At 46.9% G+C, this 17,893-nt stretch overlaps 1 protein-coding gene across 1 annotated transcript; it reads right to left on the bottom strand.

The window, feature by feature from the left end:
* Window positions 1-362: 362 nt before the first annotated feature.
* LOC136050910 (aquaporin-7-like) lies at window positions 363-8,957 on the bottom strand. Its single transcript, XM_065740117.1, has 6 exons — window positions 8,868-8,957; window positions 5,587-5,713; window positions 3,825-3,962; window positions 2,976-3,094; window positions 1,768-1,985; window positions 363-993 (listed from the first exon to the last, which is right to left on the bottom strand). Exons 1-6 carry the CDS (start codon window positions 8,955-8,957, stop codon window positions 834-836), a joined length of 852 nt encoding a protein of 283 aa, XP_065596189.1. The 3' UTR covers window positions 363-833.
* Window positions 8,958-17,893: the final 8,936 nt, after the last annotated feature.

Raw genomic sequence — 17,893 nt, 5'->3', positions numbered from 1 at the left:
TAAAGTTGCAGTTAAAGTCTAACCCATCAGTAATACACGTGGCTCTATCACACCTACATAGTGCAAAATATCTAGTCTGTTCCAGTGAGGCTATGTCCAGCGAGGAAAATACTCCAGACACATTTCTTAATCAGACTGTCCTTGCTCTTCTCTGGAGACATTCAAGGCCAGGTTGAATGGGGCCTCTGGCAGCCTGATCTAGTGGTTGGCAGCCCTGCCTATTGCCCATTGCAGCAGGTTGGAACTAGATGATCCTCAAGGTATCCTCCAACCCAAGCCATTATATGATTCTCTGTGCTCTAACAAAATGGATGATTGTCAGGGTGGCAGATTAGGTAATGGAAACAAATCTGAGCCTGTGATTCATCATTGTAATATCTATTTTTAGCAGAATATTCCAGATAAAAACTTGTTTGTTTCTGCAACAGTGTGGGTCTTCCATGATTTTCACTTGTGCCTTCCTGACTAATTTTTATTCCAGCCCTGCTGAATCTTGTGTTTGATTGCTATGAACTTACAGGTAAGTGCAGTGCTGCATCTCCAGAATGTGATCTTTCAGGGCTGATTTTTACTCAGAAAGATTGAATAATTTCTTCAGATCATATACAGGTCCAGCCCTTCTCAGGTCTGCTTAGTGTCTCAGAGACCCTGTTTGTCTGGTTAAGCAGAACAGATTTATTTTAAGCTACTCTCTCATTTCTCCACCTGCTAGATGAGAAAAGTGTGCCTCAGCAATGCCATTGCATGTGCCTTTACCCTGGGTTAGGGTTTAACCTATTGCATATGCCGACCCAGACTTTGCTAGCAAGATGTTTTCTGAGAGTACATGGCCATCACAACGTGGAACTCTCAACGTCTGTCTGTCCCTTCTCATTTCCACACTCTGGGATAGGTTGATTGTGAATATCAATGAAGAGTTTGTAGGTTAAACCACCAGCAAGACTTCCCAATGTCGGAGCTACAAGTGGGACCCACCACCAGTAATGTCCAGCCCTAAAAAGAAACACAAAAGAGGCATCTAGTGAGCCAGTGAACCTGTTGCTGCAAGGGGCAGGGTGAGGTGAGCTGAGTGTGGTTAGGTTTTGTGAGCGGAGGTGTCTGGTGCCATTTCACACACTGGACTCATCCCTCCAGATGGCTTAGATAAATTTTGTATCCGTCAGTCTAATAGCTGGAAGGAAGGTAACTTTTGTTACTGGCCTGGGAAACTGGCTCTGCATGGTCTTCATGAAAATGGGCAGCTGAGACGGAAGAGAAACTCTGCTAATGCCCTCAACGTGGAAAAAGCTGTGGCATGAAAACATCTTAGTAGATTCTGAAAAGTAGAGTTTCATCTCCAGATTCAGGACATCTAAATTTAGGAGAGCTGTTCAGCAATCCAGCTGCAAGTACTTGCTTTCTAGTGAGCCAAATCATGGCCTCTCCAGTCACTGCAATAACCAGTTTGATCTCTAGCTAAGAGGAAGACTCTGTTACTGGTTTCTAAACTGGGACATCCAAATGTTCAACGTGAATCCTATGCTGAGGAACTGCGTATCCCAGATTATATGTACAGAATGCTTGGGGCTTCTCTATGCACGATATTTGCTCTCTGGAAAGGAGAGTCCACTTGAGGGACACTTGTTCCAAAGAAAATGGTTTAACCACAAGACTTAAATCCATTGGGAACCAGCCTTGCATTCCAATTGTACGTGATCTCCATGACTATATTATCTTGGGCTTTTCTCATTCCTAGAGAGCTATGTAGTGTGAGACCAAGTCACTCACGTGAAGACATCCACTCCCCAGCCAGCAATTGCAGTGAAGATTCTTGGTGGCAGGTCCCGGGAGGGGTTTATGGCATAGCCTGTGTTCATCCCCATCCCCATGCCGATGGCCAGAACCAGAATACCCGTGAGCAGAGCCTGTGTGCCTTTCAGGGCTCCATTATTTTTCTCATCGTGGATGGCCAGAATGCCCAAGAACAACATCACCGTCGCCATAAACTGCAGGAGCAGGAAGGGGAAACAAGTCAAGAGAGAGAGCAGCAAAGGCAGGAGGATCCTATGCAGCAGAGAGAGACTTCCCAGAATGACTGAACAGGTGGGATGATCAAGTCGTGAGGGACCTTAATTTTATTCCATCCTCGTAAGGGACTCTGAAAAAAAAGATGACTCATTTCCCAGTGAAAATGTATCCACATCAACAACAAAAATGTTCCAGAACTGACACAAGCTTCTCAGAACTGCCTATGCCCTCTATCTTTCAAGTTAGGGGCATAGGTTGTTTAAAGTACCTTTTGTTCAGTGGACACAGAGCCACTACAAACAAATAACGAGACAGATCTGATCATTCCTAGCAAGAGAGATTATATAGCTTGCTACATCTACCCTTTTAAGACTGAAGGTAGATAATGGATTCTTATCTGGGAAACAGAATATCCTGTCTGTGACAACACATAGTTGGCAATCACAGATGTGCAGTGCTTAAGACATCAGTGATAGTTGTTTGTATAGTGACAATGACGCCTGTCTTTATCTGCTTCAGAAAATGCCCCTGGAGAACCTTGGACTGCTTGCAGAGATACCACTAGAGCAGGAACCCTGTAGCTACCAGGAGCATGTTTTCATTTTCACTTGTTTCTTTTTGCACAGCAAGGCAGTTGCACACTTCAAGGAGACAGAGCAGTCGGATGGTTATATGCAGGATCTCTAGCTCTCACCATCCTCCTGACTGTGACCAAGCACAGCATCCTCAGCTCAGAAGAAAAGGCAGAAGCTTGCTGATCCCTTGACCTAGACAATTTACCCCCTCTGTCTTCAGCCCTCAAAAAGCTTTGGACGCTACCAGTCAGGCATATGCCTGGATGGTGGGCTGCTTGTAACAGAGGCTGTGACTGTGTCTGCACATGTAGAACTGAGTCCCTTGCACCAGACCTGCACTAGGACCTGCTACCACACAGCTTTTCCCAGCACACCACAGTCGTCCCTGCTGACCTCTGTGAAGAAGCTCCCTGTCAGAGACATATAGGGAGAAGGGTAAGTAGAGAAGATCGATGCTGTGGCAGTTGGTCCTGTGACTGTAAAGTTCCCTTTGGTGTAATCATACAGTGCATCTAGGAGAGATTAAAATTACAGGATTAAGTACAGTGACCAGCGCAGAGTTCATCACACATGGCACGTTCACAAGTCCACCCACAGTAGTCAGCAAAGACACAAAGAGGGATAGGATGGAATCAACACATCCCATGAAGGGCACAATCTCAGTGATTTCTGTCAACACAGAACGCAGCTGCTTCTTTATGCAGGGTGGCTCCCTATCCCTGCTCAGAGACATGCGGCTGGATGCTCTGGGTGTACTGAGTGGCCTCCATTCCCCCACTTCTCAGAAACAGGCGTGTTGGAGCCAAACAGCTTTGGGTCCTCTGTTATAAACATGAGTTGCTGTCCAATTTTTCACAGACCAGAGCTCTAGATGTAGCTGATTCTTGGTAACACAGCTAACAGAATTTTCAGGCCTTCTGGTTGATTTTTTTTTGTTGTTTTGTTTTTTGTTTGTTTGTTTGTTTGTTTGTTTTTGACAGAGCTACCAGTCTTGAGACAGGTTTTGGCTGGCAGTGGGAATACCACATGCAAAAGGAGTGGTGTTCTCCAGGAATGCCCTTTCCAGAGATATCTGGGTCCTCCCCTGGTGTTGAGCCACAAAGGTCTGGCCCATGATCCGAGAGGTCATGACTGCCACCCAGACTTCACTCTGGGTGCTGCAACAGGAAATGTTTTTGATGAACTGTGAGCTGAGACTGAAAAAGTGCCCACAGCAACCCCTGTGATACACCATAACCATACCATAGTAGAGGCCAAAGACGGTGGCTGCTGCCAGAAAGGAGCCCAGGAACTGACCAAGCAGATAAGCTGGAAGCTTTCTCCAGGGGAGGTTTCCTAAAATGCAGTGTGTGAGTGTGATGGCAGCATTCAGATGAGCTCCTGCAAAACCACAAAGGAGAGTTGCATTGTTCCTTTTGCACCTGATGTAGAGCATGCCCACACCCCACAGCCCAGAGCAGAGATCAGGCCTCGCTCCAGGCAGCAAGTGCCAAGACTTTCCCAGGGCAGAGTGTCCCTCCTGTAGAAATGCAAAACTGATTCCTTTCCTTTGGCAGGTGAGTGATGCAGAGAGGGAGTTCCTAGTGTCAGTTCTTTTGGAGTTAAGACATCCTTTGCTTAGCTCTCTGGAGAGCACAGGTTGCCTCTGGAGAGTCAGTCAGAGGCAGTTTCTTGGTCCCCTCCTGTAAGAACTTCCCTTGGTTCAACTTGAAGAGATCCCAAACCTTAGACTCATCATCCCCACGCTACCTACAGATAAGTGAGCTGTATCGTATCTCAAATAATGAAAAAAGCTCTCTGAAAACATCTAAAAATGTCTGATCATCACAGAGCTGATCCCTCCAGCTGATGCGGAGCAAAGCAAATCCTGCATGGGGTTCCCAGCAGGGCCTTAGCTCTTGGAAGTCACTGCAGTTGATCTCTGTGATCCAGCAGTTCAGGAGCAAGGATTTACTTGCCTTAATTTTCTGCCCACTAGAGCCCTTAATCACTTAACTTGGTGCAAATGAATGCAGAAATTGCACAAGTCAAAGGTAATGCTCTGTCATGTGAGAGATATCACCTTATGGCCCTGAAACACCACTTCCTGAAACACCACCCCCTGAGTTTGCAGGGGGGAGGATGCCTGGTGTGGGTGATAAGGAGAAAATTTCCATACTATTCCTTGTTGCAACATCAACATTAAGCTTTCACTTGCAATAAATGATTTACTTCCCCATGGGTCATGTTGGCAGCATGCTTCCACATCTCATTTTATCTCTCGGGTCACGTTCTGATGGCATAACCCAAGTGCCTAAGGTGGGCACTGCTGAAACATGACTCCACTGACTTTAAGGGAGGTGATGGCTGCATCTCTGCTGTTCTCCTGCCCTGCTTGCCTCTGCCCATCCCCATGGGTGAGCAGGAAGTCACAGGAATACCCACTGCATCTCCTGTCCTGCTGTGGAAAGGGCCCTGATTGAACAGTGGGTTCTGATTCATCTCATGAACAACATGGGAGCACCTTTCTCTGCAGTCCCCCTCTTTTTCACTCCCAGACTATCCTGTGTACTTGTCTGCCCGTGCCCTGTTCAGTCTCAATACTGGCCAGCCCTGTAACCCTGTCTGACAGCTGAGTTGTGTGCAAGAGCTGCAGGAACCCCACGTGGACCATTAACCCATGCACCCTCTCACTCAGCCCATAACATGCATTTGGAGTCAGCATACCATCACTACACAATGACTGCCCTGTCCCCTGCTGCTCCTGACCTGGCTGTGCACTGTGACCCCTCAGAGTTGCCTCCCCTCCAAGGGCTTGGCTGTGATCACTGGATCACAAGGCTGACCCCATGACAGCTATGGTTCACCACATCTACACTGCTTTTCTTCTCTGGGGATCACATTTTTAGCAGGAGAGGCCAGAGCCCCTCTATGCTGTGCCATCATCTGCTGCTCTGCAGCCTCTCCTGCTGTCCCTGGCACCTGTGACTTTCAGAGACATACGGATGGTGCTTAAGTGTCTTACCAGAAATGCCTTGAGCCACATGGATCCCCATGGTGACTCCAATGCCAAATCCCAAATTGATGCTCAGATAATGCCCAAATTCTCCTTTTCCTAATACTACTTGTGCTGCACAGGACAAACCCAAGACCTGGAGCATAGAAAATAAAGAAGGGGTGTTAAGTAATGTTATTTCCATGGCATATAGACTGTCATTGTCACTTTTTCTGCAGTACCAGTAATCCTCCAAAAATGGGAAGAGTTTAAGATGCCCGTGGTCAGGAGATGAAGTGAAAATGACCCCTTCTCTCCAAAACATGAGCAGGAACCTGAGTAACCCTTACTGGTGCATATTCCATCACACCAAAACAGATGCTCTGGTCATCATTTGGTGTTAGGAAACAAAACACAAACATGGTGTCCCAGGTGCACACACAGTGTCACACTGTGCTTGCAGTACAAGGGATATGAGCCTCAGGACCTTCACCACAGCCACCTGAAGACAGTGACCCCTGCCATATGGAAGGAGGGTGGGCAACTTCCTGTCATCTTTCTTTTCCTGGTATGTGGTTTATTGACCAAAAAAAAGTAGTTTAGGCAACACACATCTGTTTGCCAAACTCAGCTCTAATTCTGGTAGCCTGTTCCAGCCAAAAACTAGGAAATGAATTTCGGTTGAAGTTTTTGACACACACACTTTTCAGTTTGAAAACAACCAGTTTCAATATTTTTTTAAAACTGGAAAAGAAATTAAAAAGTGCAAACACTCTCCAGCAGGAAAGGACATATTTGAGAACTTGCTCTGGCTTTAAGATGAATTCTGTTTCACTCATTCAGTGTAGTGAAAGAGTGGAAAAATCAGTTCCTTCACAGCTCTTAAGACTCAGATCTGGACAAAGTTTCTCTTGAGGTCTCTGCATTTCCAAACTCTGAGGGCTCTGAGAGCATACCCTGTACCAGCTAACTTCTGCTCTGTCCTGTCCTGCTTTGATTTGGATCTTTACTGGCTGCTGTGCATGGATTGAAATTTTATCTCATGTGTCTGCTGTCCCTTTCAGACATCTCCCAAATCCCCTGCCTCCTAGAGACTCTGCTCTTATCTCTCTTGTGTACAGAGACCACACACTGTGTTGCATGCGCATGGAGCTGCGGACTCATCGTTGGTCCTTCTCTCAACCTGCCTCAGCAAAACCCCAAAAAGCACTATGCTTGATGTTCCTCAGCAACTGCAAAATCTTTACTCTGCCGACTCATTTCTGAGTTTTTCCTAAGCTAGATCCAGAAGCCAAATGCACAAAGCTCAGGTTTGGCAGGATACTATGTGATGCAAGGAGGACAGGAAAGGAGCCTTGACTATTACAACTCAACAACACTATCCTGGGGAAAAATAAACAAATAGAAGTCAGGTCAGGACAGAAAATCTTATTTTTCAGCACAGATCTGGTCATCTATTCTCACAGACACAAAGTAGACCTTTTTCCTGCCTCTCCATTCTTCTTGCCATTTACACCTTATGCCTTGTTCCCTCCTTTAGGAAAATCACTTGTTCATTGAAAGAGTCCTTGTCTGTGTATCATCCTCCCAGGAAAACACAGCCAGGAGTCCAAGGGATGCAACCAGCACATTTCCAGCTGCACTGAGGGCCATGAGATGCTGAAGGGTCAGATACTGGATGCTGCAATCAGACAATGGACTCAGTAAAATAAGAAGACCATGCATTCTGGATTTCTACTCACACTATGAACACGTTTGTGCTGTTTAAGGCTCTGTCCCACTGAAAGCTGTGAAAGCTAACCTGACTCAGGGTACTCTTGACCTAACTGTAGATAGTGTCAAAGCTGCTGACTGGACACCACTTTTAGATGCTCTTAGGCATGATAAGACTCTGACTTCTATTGGAATAAGAAGTTTTCATCAACAAGGTCTTGGAGAATCAGGTGCTGAGAGATATAAAACTTACTTCAGAAGGAAGATTTCAGCAATTAAATAGAAAGATTTGACTGGCCAACTATGCAGAGCTGTCAAAGGCTCTCTCAGTGTCTCAGATGCACTAAAAAATTTGTAACTGCAAGGTTTGCTTCTGAGGGAGAGAGATTTAACACTTCTAACAAAAGGCTTGGCCACAACTTCATCTCTAGAGAGCATTTCTTTAGCCCACTGTCCAGTTGGAGATGGAGGATTATAAACTGTCTGTCAGAGTGAATTCAGCTACTGTCAGAGATGTTAACTGGCCCTTGATGGGGACAGTGTATAGCATCCCTCCTCCTGCTCTGTTCCTTTACGGGGCTCAGAGAGGAAAGAGCTAGCACGAGCTGAAAGCTCCGAAGTCTCCCTTGAACTGTCCTGGTGCAGAGGAAAGTCTCCTCCCTACACTGCATGCCATGGCAGGGCCCCTCAGACTTCTTCTTTGTGACCAGGAGAGTCCAGCAACTGAAAATAAAAGAAGGGAAATGGAAAGGCAAATGGTTTGCTCAGTTCAGCTGGGAGTCACAGGAGTCTATACTCTGACTTACAGCTTGTGCAAAACTGCTAGTTCGTCAGAATTGAACTTCAAGGGGCAGAATGGGTAGTAAGATGTGATAAGGAGCAACTGTTCTTTGCAGATACAGTCATTGCAATTGGAAATAAGGAATGACATCTGTGAGGACAGGTGTGTCAGAGGGCTCCCATGCTCACACAAATTTTATCATCCTCCTGTGCAAATGTCCTAAAGGATGAGTTATTTGGATTATTCTCCATCCTCTATCTGGCCCAGGATGCTGCTCTCAGGCCTGAAGTGCTTACAGATGAAGACCAGGTGTGTTAAATTAGCACCAGACCTTTGCAGAGAAGGCATCCTGTTCTGTGTTGTTCCAATGCACAAGATGCCTCAAGCAAGAGGAGAGTTTCTGTATGATTTGAGATAAGCACCATTCATTTGCCAGTGTGTAACAGCCGTGCATGCTTTACACCTGGTAATTACATTTCCTAATGACTGATTGTGGCTCCAGAGAGCTTCATGGTCACTCATTACTGTGGTACCTCCAGCTGGAAAACAGGTATGTGCCCAGTTCATTTTGCAGTAGGAGAGGAGCAAGGACCAGTACAGGCCCCCTGGCTGCAAGCACCTGCTCAGATCACATCCTTTCCAGCATGGCTTGAAGAAAAGCATCAGCGTCCTCTGCAACATCAGAGAGTAACAGCCTGCTGCTGAGCAGCCCTGAAGATATGGTGGGAAACCTCAGACCTTACAGGTTTCTGCTGCAAATGCTGCCCTCACTCATGCTGCACACGCACACACACATCTGGGCACACCCACTCCTTACCATCAGCATGTACATCCCCAGTGCTTCTGCCAGCAGCACCCTGACATAGCTGCTACGGACTGTCAGCATCTTCTGAATCTTCTCCAGCATTTTGCTCTCTGGCTCCAGCCTGCAGCTGTACAGAAGGTCCTGTTGTGACAGCACACTTCATTGCACTGAGCTGTTACCCTTTGAAACTTGGCACCCTCGCTTCACCCCCAGACACCTTCATTCATTTGGTTAAAGATGAACAAGCCAATAAAGTAGCTGCAGGCTTTGACGCTTCCACACACAGACAACATCCTTTTAAAACCAAATGGTGTACATGCAATATTTCTGCCAGCAGAGCACTGCTAATTCTTGGGTCTCTGCCCATCCCCAGAGTAATGGAGCTGTCAATTGGTGTGTGCCTTAAAGCCACTCTCTTTCTCCATAGCCTTAGAATCATAGAATCACAAATCACCAAAGGTGGAAAAGACCTCCAAAGTCACACAATCCAACCACCCACCTACCACCAATATTTCCTCACTAAACCATGTTCCTTAGTACAACATCCAAATGTTTTTTGAGCAACTCCAGGGACAGTCTGAACAGTAACTGTGCTGGTACTTTGCACTGTAACCCCCTAGCCAGTGGATTGGTGCCATTTTCCTTAACAGGATGGCTTAGGACCATTATCTGGTGCTTGGCAGGATGGCTTGGTGCATGCTCAGTCTGTGGTGAGGATGCTCTGCCCGGTGCTGGTGTGCACATCTTCCTGTGTCTTGGCAAAGCACAACATCTTGGCTGTCAGGTAGACTATTTGGTCTCCCCGAGCACACCCATGTCCACAGCTCCAGCGGTGCCACCAGAGAGCCCCTGCCTATGCTCTTTGTTGTGTTAGGAGAGACCAGTCTGCAGCACTAAGGGGTGGGTACCTTCAGTCTCACTGTGCACCAGAGCAGAGCTCTCACACTCCTGGTTCCCCACTGTACCTCTGGTTTCCCCCTGCTTATCCCCCTGCCTACCCACTGCTCCTGCTCACAGTGCCCACTGTGAGTGGGCTTTAAAACCTTGACCATTACCCTTTGCTTTGTGTCCTTTCAAACACATTGAAACCTCAATACTTTTTCCCAGGGGCTGTGTCTGGCTCTCAGCTGGTTTTCTCCACGTCTCTCTTAACCTGCAGCTGCTTAGTGTCTTTCTGTAAGGGACATGGTGCACTGCACTGGAAGAGCCACCAGCAGCTGCCCTGATGGGGACACAGTGCTCTGCCCATGCTGACCTCCCCTCTGCACTACTACACTGCAAAGTTTGTCATCTGTTCTCCACTTATTGGATTGAGCATCTGTAGGAAAGAACCTCGGAAGCTGCTCCTCCTCTCACCTCTTCAGGTGACTGACTAGCAGCAGGGCAGGGCCCTATGTACCTGGAGATCTCACAGCATTTCTCAGATGTAAGAGGGTCAAGTCAGTCCATACCCACAGCCGGACCTACAGCTTCACTTCTCAACCCTGGATTTTCCTTCAGGCAGACTCCTTACCCTTACAGCAACACAGCTGCTACATCTCTTAAAAGCTTTTCTCCTGGATTCAAGCCTTAACTATTGGAATCTATACATTCTAAGTCATGCTGAAAAAATAATGTTTTCTTGGAATGCTGGTCTCCCATGGACTTGGACTCTTACTAGAGAAAAAAAAAATAATCAAAGCTTTTGTGATAGTATTTGTAGCAGAATCATTGAAATTGACAGCAAGTCCCCTAAAACTCCAGCATGCTTCTGGACAGGCATCACCAATCACAACTGGCACTGGATGTGCCTCTCACCGCTGCCTGCCCTTTTACACGAGTCATTCCACAAGAGGACATTGAGGCATTGATTCTTCACCTGAAAGTTTTCAGGTGGGCTCCTCTGCAGAATGCTGAATATGTGAGAACATTTTAGTTTTGTTTTGTTCTGTTCTAATACATTTGCATACATTAAATAAATGTAGTCTGCTAATGAAACAGAAATAATGAAACCTTTCTGTGAGTCCTACAGTGCAGAGTACCATCACACAAAACCAAAATGTGTGAAATTGAACCAATCAGCATCTACCTTATCATGAGCTGAGAAGAACAGACAGCTCCAAATGGCAGACCACTCTCACCTAAAATAAGCATTTCAGGCCAAATCTGTGAGTCACACCAGCAGCTGGCAGATCCCTTGGTGTCTGTACTGGGGACTCTGCAGAGGTGCCTGGCATTGGGTGAGATGGGCTGCCCCAGCTATCTGCACCCAACTGAGGTGACCTGGTGAGTCAGCCAGGGGCTGGGAGCAGAGCTGTGGTCACCCAGCATGGTTTGTTCATGCTTGCCTGGTTTCACTCACCTGCAGGGCTGGCAAGGGACTCTGGGTTTATCAGACAGCCCTCTACCAATGTGAACGTCACCTCTTCCCTTTCATGACCTGACTTGTATCCATTTTAGGCATAATCAAGGGCTTTTTGCCCCTACTCCTGATGGAAGACTTTAATGAGACCTGGCCACTCTGAAGATCAGAGACTTTCTTCTAACTTCCACCCAAATTCTCAAAATCATGTTCCAATCATGTCCATGTGCCAGCATCAGCCCATCACAGTCACGAGTAAACTCTTACAAGTGCCATCCTATAAGGTTTTCCTGGAAGTTTTATCAGAATAGCATGAGCTCTGTTCTGCTCCTGATGCTTACCTTGTCTTACCTGTTGAAACTTCACTCAGCGTTGGCTCTACAAGGATTTATGAAGTTTTCCATCACACATTAAGCAATCACCTGCTAATATAAACCCATTTTCTTCCCTAAGGCGGGTGCACATCCAGCACTAGTAGTTTAGGTCTCAGCTTGGAGAGGAGGGTCCAGCAGAAAATTTTGGTGCAGTCAAAGCACACCTGCAGTGCTGCTGTTGATACAAATCATGCCGAAGAGCCAGGATAATCACTCCCGTGGTTTGGATGAGCCCTTGTGGTCTTCAGTGCTGTCACACTTCCACAAGGAGAAACTCCTCTCGCTCAGTTTGACTGTGCACATTTCCTCTCCACTCAGGAGCTCATTTATCTCTTAATTGTGCTAATCAACATCTGGAACGCTGCCAGTCCATTAGCCCTGCTGGTGGAGTATTAACTTCTCCCCAGAGAATGAGAGGAACCTGGCAGATAGCACAGCAGAGGAGCTCCTCACAGTGGACAGCTGACTACTCCATCAGAGCAAGGGCAGTCAGGGTTAGGCCTGGCACCAAGACTTCTCCAGGCCCCTTCTGGAAGCAAGGCAGAGCCCTGATCCCAGTGGGGAAGGGGCTGCTGGGCCATTTGTTCATGACTGCATCCAGGCTGCATGCAGACTGTACCAATGGGAGGGTGAAAGTTGAACTAGGTTCCTTGACCTCAGGAAAGCACAGCCAGGTCTCACAGAGACTTTACAACACTGGTACTACCTACGCTGCAACGGATACCTCTTGACATACCCTGAAGCACTAGCGCTCTATGGTCTCCCACCTAGTGCTTTGGGTTCATCTCCTCCTCTGCACATGGGCAGGCACTAAGCAAGTCACAGAGACTTGGCACTGATCTCTCAGTGGATAGTTTTACTCTCCAAATACTAGAGCATTCCCATCACCAGGACATCAGTCTCCATGGTCCTCCACATAGCCTCCTGCCCTCCACATCATTGCATCTTGCCCCACACAGCTGGATGAAGGTGCATCACTTGCACATGTCATCAGCACACCCATGCTTTCTGTACTAGGTACACCAAGGAATGTCATAATCTCCAGAAAGGTCCTAAAAGGACTTTACCAACCAGTTCCCCATGAGGCACAGCCCTCTTCCAGCTCCTCTCTCAGTCACTGCTTTCCCCACGGTGGTCATGACTCCCACTTGAGGTGCAATCATTGCCCAGTAGGTCACATGAGCTATTTTAATTCTCTTCACGGGCCCCTTTGTGTAAAACAAGATCAGGTCTTCCCGTGCCAGGTAGGGTTAAGAACAGAGGGATGTGTCTGTGTGTGAGTGGGAACTTGCTCCAGTATGCAGCCCTTCTCTTCACTCTTCAAGAGAACGGTGCCTGGGGGTCGGAGCCTCTCTGCCCCAGATTGTTAAAGCTCACTCATCCAGATATAATCTGCAGGGTGCTTGTGTCAGCAGGAGAGGAATTATTTCATTCTCACTGCTCATGAAGGGGTATGGCTGTCTGGGAAGGGGTAGCATGGGGTTCTGTTCTCCCTCTTGTTGGGCAAAAAAGCAAAGGTCACCAGGGTTCTATCCCCCACCCTACCTAACCCTCCTCTATGGTGGGCCACCATCCCCTCCTGCCATCTGTCCAGCTCTTCAGGCAGAGCTGAGTCATTTTTACATGCCATAGAGCATGGTGATTTGTGTGACCACACTGGTTTCTTCCTGGTCAAAGCTCTTGACATCTCACATTTTAACAGAGAGTACAGGGACACTTGTACTAATGGTATCATGATACCATGGTACCAGGTATCAGTGATTACCATGGAAGATTTCGGTAGGACTTTTACCAAAGTCATACCAGATCACCTTCTGCTGTCATTCCCCCAATCATTGCTCATGCTTGACACACACCAGTGGGCACCACATCCCCCCAGCCTGTTCAGGGACAGGCTCCCCCATGTCCCTATATGTAGGATCAGCCCCTGCCCACCCTGCTCCCATTGCATCATTCCCCCCAGCCCCATGGGGAGAGCTGTGAGCTCTGAGGATTCAAACACTCCTGCTGAGCTTTCAGCTCAGTTCTGTTTTCAATCCAAAGATAAGGCAAAAGCAGGAAAACCACGAGGTTCACAGGTCATCATTCTGGAGATAATAGGAACCTGGCTTTTTCCTGTGAATGACCATGCTCTGAAAGGCAGAGATAAAGGGGCAAAGCTGCAGGCTGAGGGAGAGACTTGGTGAACTGAATGAAGGATGAGAAGGTAATTGGCGATGTTCATTGGTGCCCACACTGCGTCTCAGATTTTATGCATTTGGAAGTAAGATCATGTTGACCTAAACCAAAGAAACTGAACTCATTTTGCAGGACTCCCCACCTTCAAATGGAGGTAAATTCCAGCTTCTTCTGCCAAAATCTATATTTTGTTTAGGGACAGAAAAACAGGAGTCTCTGTAACTAATTTCCACTTATAAAATAGACTTTAAGGTGCTGGGAGGTGCCTGGCTAGCATATAGATGGAGTCTCCTGGAGCCTGGTTATGCTCAGCTCTGAGGAATTTGCAGTTAATTTAGGAACTGAAGATTAGACTGCAAGAGAAGAAGAGGAACCAATTTGTTTTGAAGACAGACGTAACTGCAGCTGTAGCCCTAACAGCCCCAGGCTGCTTATTGCCAGCTTGCTGAAACTGTGTTATCCTTTTTCACACCCACCAGAGTGCCAAACACCATCCAGTGCATGACTCAACGCCAGCAGCAAGCAATGCCTGCCACCAGGGATCTGTCTTTACTATCTCCATAGGGATGGAATGCCTGGGAAATGGGTGGCCAGGGTGGCTTTCTCACATCTGCCCCTGCCTGGAGGGCTGCTGGGAGCACAGACGTGAAGGAATCCAAAGGAAACCCCCGATAAGCTCTCACTATCACAGTGAGGAGGAGATGCCACAAATTCCTGGCAGACATGCACAAATCCCCTTGGACTCTGCCCAGCTTCTCCCAGCACCTCAAGGAACTCTACAAGCATTGTAATGCAGTGAAGGTCTGGCCCTGTATTGGCCTAACCCCATCACCCTTATGCCTTCCCCTTGCCCCTTTGGCTGCTTTCATGCTCTTTTGGGAGACAGAAAAGTGGAGCAAGGTATGATGGATCTGTACAGTTTCCCATCAGACTTCATGAAAAGCCATTTACTCAGAGAAAGCACAGGAACTGAAAGAAAAGTGAGTTCTCCTGGCTCATATAGTTCCCCAGCACAAGTCTTAACACAGCAGGAAAACTGATAGCTCCACAAACCAGTCCACACTGAGCAAAGGCACCAACATGCAGCCTGCTTTTCAAAGCACAGGGACCACACAGCAGCCAATACACACAGCATACATGTTCCCTGCCCACGGCAAATACTAAATATCGTCACTTGTCTTTTTTGTCCCTGATTGGTTTTGCACACACAAGCACACACACATTTAGAGATTTCCTAGTGAAGAAATAACTGCTATGTACTACCTTTGCAATTTTGACTTCATAGGAAACTTCTTGAGGTCAAAATATTGATTTGTAAATTCATGAGAAATGCAGAGGCTGTGTTCTCCACTCTCCTGGTGTGAATGTGTGAAAGGTGTCTGGAGCCATCTCAGGGTGGATTTGTGTGGATGTGATGGGCACCTGATCCCAACACAGCCTTCAGATGTGCCACAAGGCCAGCACACTTCCAACCACAGTGGGTGTGTGAGCCTACAGATGTCAGTTCTTACACCCTGAAATCGATGTGCCAAACTGCAACATGAGCCACATGAAGTGCCTGGCTGGAGCTTTCTTCTCCAAGACCAACTGCTCCGATCTGTACAGTCTACCAGAAAATGTAGTGCTATGCTAACACAGTTTTGCCTACTTACCCTGAGGCTACTGAATAAAAAGCTCAAACTGCTTTTTGTGCTCTGAGGTTTGCAGTTCATCTGTACACCTTGTACACATGCTGTGGATGCTAAAAGAAAACAGAAAATAAAAGACCAAAAGATTGTTACACAAAGTCATGCAGGGAAAAATCCATCAAGGGGTGTTAAACACAGCTGCCCCTCTACCACAAGTGGTATCTAAGTTGTGAACTATTGGAGATTATAAAATAATTCCAGGAAAATACATTTTTTTCTATTCACACACTCTCTTCCCATCGTACCTAAGACCTGCTCCATGAGTACAACCAACCTGCTTGACCGCTGCCTGTCTGACTGATGTCCATTGGAATAGGATGCCCATCACTCTGGTCTCAGAAACAGACAACCAACATATGTTATTAGTGTGCTGTTGAATTGAAGAGTTGACCTGAGGAGGAACCAGGAAACTCAAAAAATTCCCAGCTCTCTGCTCACCAGTGTCAAGTCTTGGGCAGTCACTTTTTCTCCCTGTCCAGTTCTCCTTTCCCAGTGGATGACCACAACACTTCATTCAGAATCAGCTTGTGGGGAGCAGAGAAGGCATTTATAGGCAGGGTCAGAGAAGACAGCTGGTCACAGGATGCTGCATGATTCTCACAGAAGAACCTTCCTTGGCTTTGTGTTGAAGTTCCCATCAGCTCCTGACATCAGCTCCACCATTTTGCTCTCTCCTCCTCTCCAGGACATTGCCTTATCATGGTGAGGCCAGTGGTCAAAGGCCCTGAGGAGCAGGTGGGACTGTGCTTCCGACAACACAACTGGTCAGGCCAGCAGAGCAGCTCTGTAATGCCTACAGCAGTGCAGCAATTCCAACTTAGATAAAGGGAAAGTTGGAGCTGGTGGAGAGGGTCCAGAGAAGGGTCACAAAGATGGTCAGAAGGCTGAAGCATCTCCCCCATGAGGACAGGCTGAGGGAGCTGGGCTTCTTCAGCCTGGAGAAGAGAAAGCTGTGAGGAGACTTCATTGTAGCCTCCCAGTACTTAAAAGAAGATTATAAAAAGGAGGGGAATCAACTTCTTACTTGGGTTGACAGTGACAGGACAAGGGGAAATGGTTTTCTGCTCAAGGAGGGGAGGTTTAGATCAGATGTTGGGGAAGTTATTTACAGAGAGAGCAGGGATGTGCTGGAACAGGTTGTCCAGAGAGGCTGTGGTTGCCCCATCCCTGCAAGTGTTAAAGACCAGGTTGGATGGGGCCCTGGGCAACCTGGAGGTTGGTGGCCCTGCATGTGGCAGGGGGGTTGGTACTTGATGATCCCTGGATTCCTTTATAACCCAAGCCATTCTGTGATTCTATGAATCTATGAAAGTGTAGAATCTATTACACTGTCCTGAGTCCCGCCGTCCTGCCCCGGAGCTAGAGGAAGCCACACTGTATGCATCATTTAAAGTAACCAAGAAGCAAAAAGAGCTTGAAAACTCACCATGAGGAATAATCATGCTAGAACAATCTAGTTTAGGGCAGTAAATAACTGACTGGTTCTCATTCCTCTCAAATTTTATTGCCTCACGGAGGAAATCGGGCTAACACGGCAGTGAGCCTGCACAGGCACCATCTTCCACCTGCACTTGTCCCTTCTGCATGGTCACAGGAGAGAATAATATCTCCTTACAATCCTCTTTCAAGCTTCCACTAACATCCACCTTAGAAGAAGAAAAGGGAAAATTCTATGACCAGCAATTTTTTGGGATAAAATATATTTATTGTATGAAGCCATAGGTGGTATGGGAGAGTTGCCTGACCTCAAGATGATCTGTTTTGACTGCAGCTGGGTTCTCAAAACATGTTTCTTCAAACGTGCTTTGTACGCTGTTTAGTTATTTCAGTCATACAACCACAGCACATTCATTGGACCCTGAGTGGTTAGGGAGTACCACTAAAATATCCATCACAAATGCCTCATTCCCATCGGCAACAGTGTGATGAAAGAACTCCTTAGCTGATCAGCATCTGTGCAGAACAAGAAATGAGCCAACAGTGACAAAAACATGTTTTGTTCTAGGTTGTCAGCATCAAGGAAAAAATAAGTTCATAATTTGTGTTTGTTGATTCAGGCATGCTAACAGGATAACTAGATCAATCAAGACAAAGAAACAGAGGTTAATAAATTATAATCACCTTTAAGTTCTCAACAGACTGACCCTAATCTGCACCCCCAGGGTCAAAGTCTAAAGTACTCTGCCTTCACATCTATATTAGGTAACTCATAAGGTATAATATAAACCACATAGACATCTGTTTCTTAGAATGAAGGTGTATCCTTTGGCTAAAGCAGCCCTGACACCTGGGAATCTCTTCCTTCCTGCTGACAGCCTGGAAGAATCACAGAATCATGGAACTGTAGGGGTTGGAAGGGACCTCTAGAGATCATTGAGTCCAACCCCAAAAAGAAAACTCCACATCCCATAGGTATTTCCAAGAGTGTCAGCTGGTGACCTGGATGACCACCAATCA

The sequence above is a fragment of the Cyrtonyx montezumae genome, unplaced genomic scaffold (assembly GCF_038088225.1).
Source record: "Cyrtonyx montezumae isolate F1298 unplaced genomic scaffold, pur_monq_1.0 scaffold_25, whole genome shotgun sequence".
Classification (NCBI taxonomy): Eukaryota; Metazoa; Chordata; class Aves; order Galliformes; family Odontophoridae; genus Cyrtonyx; species Cyrtonyx montezumae.
The sequence above is the reverse complement of the archived record's forward strand: the minus strand, read 5'-3'. Positions and strand labels throughout refer to the sequence as shown.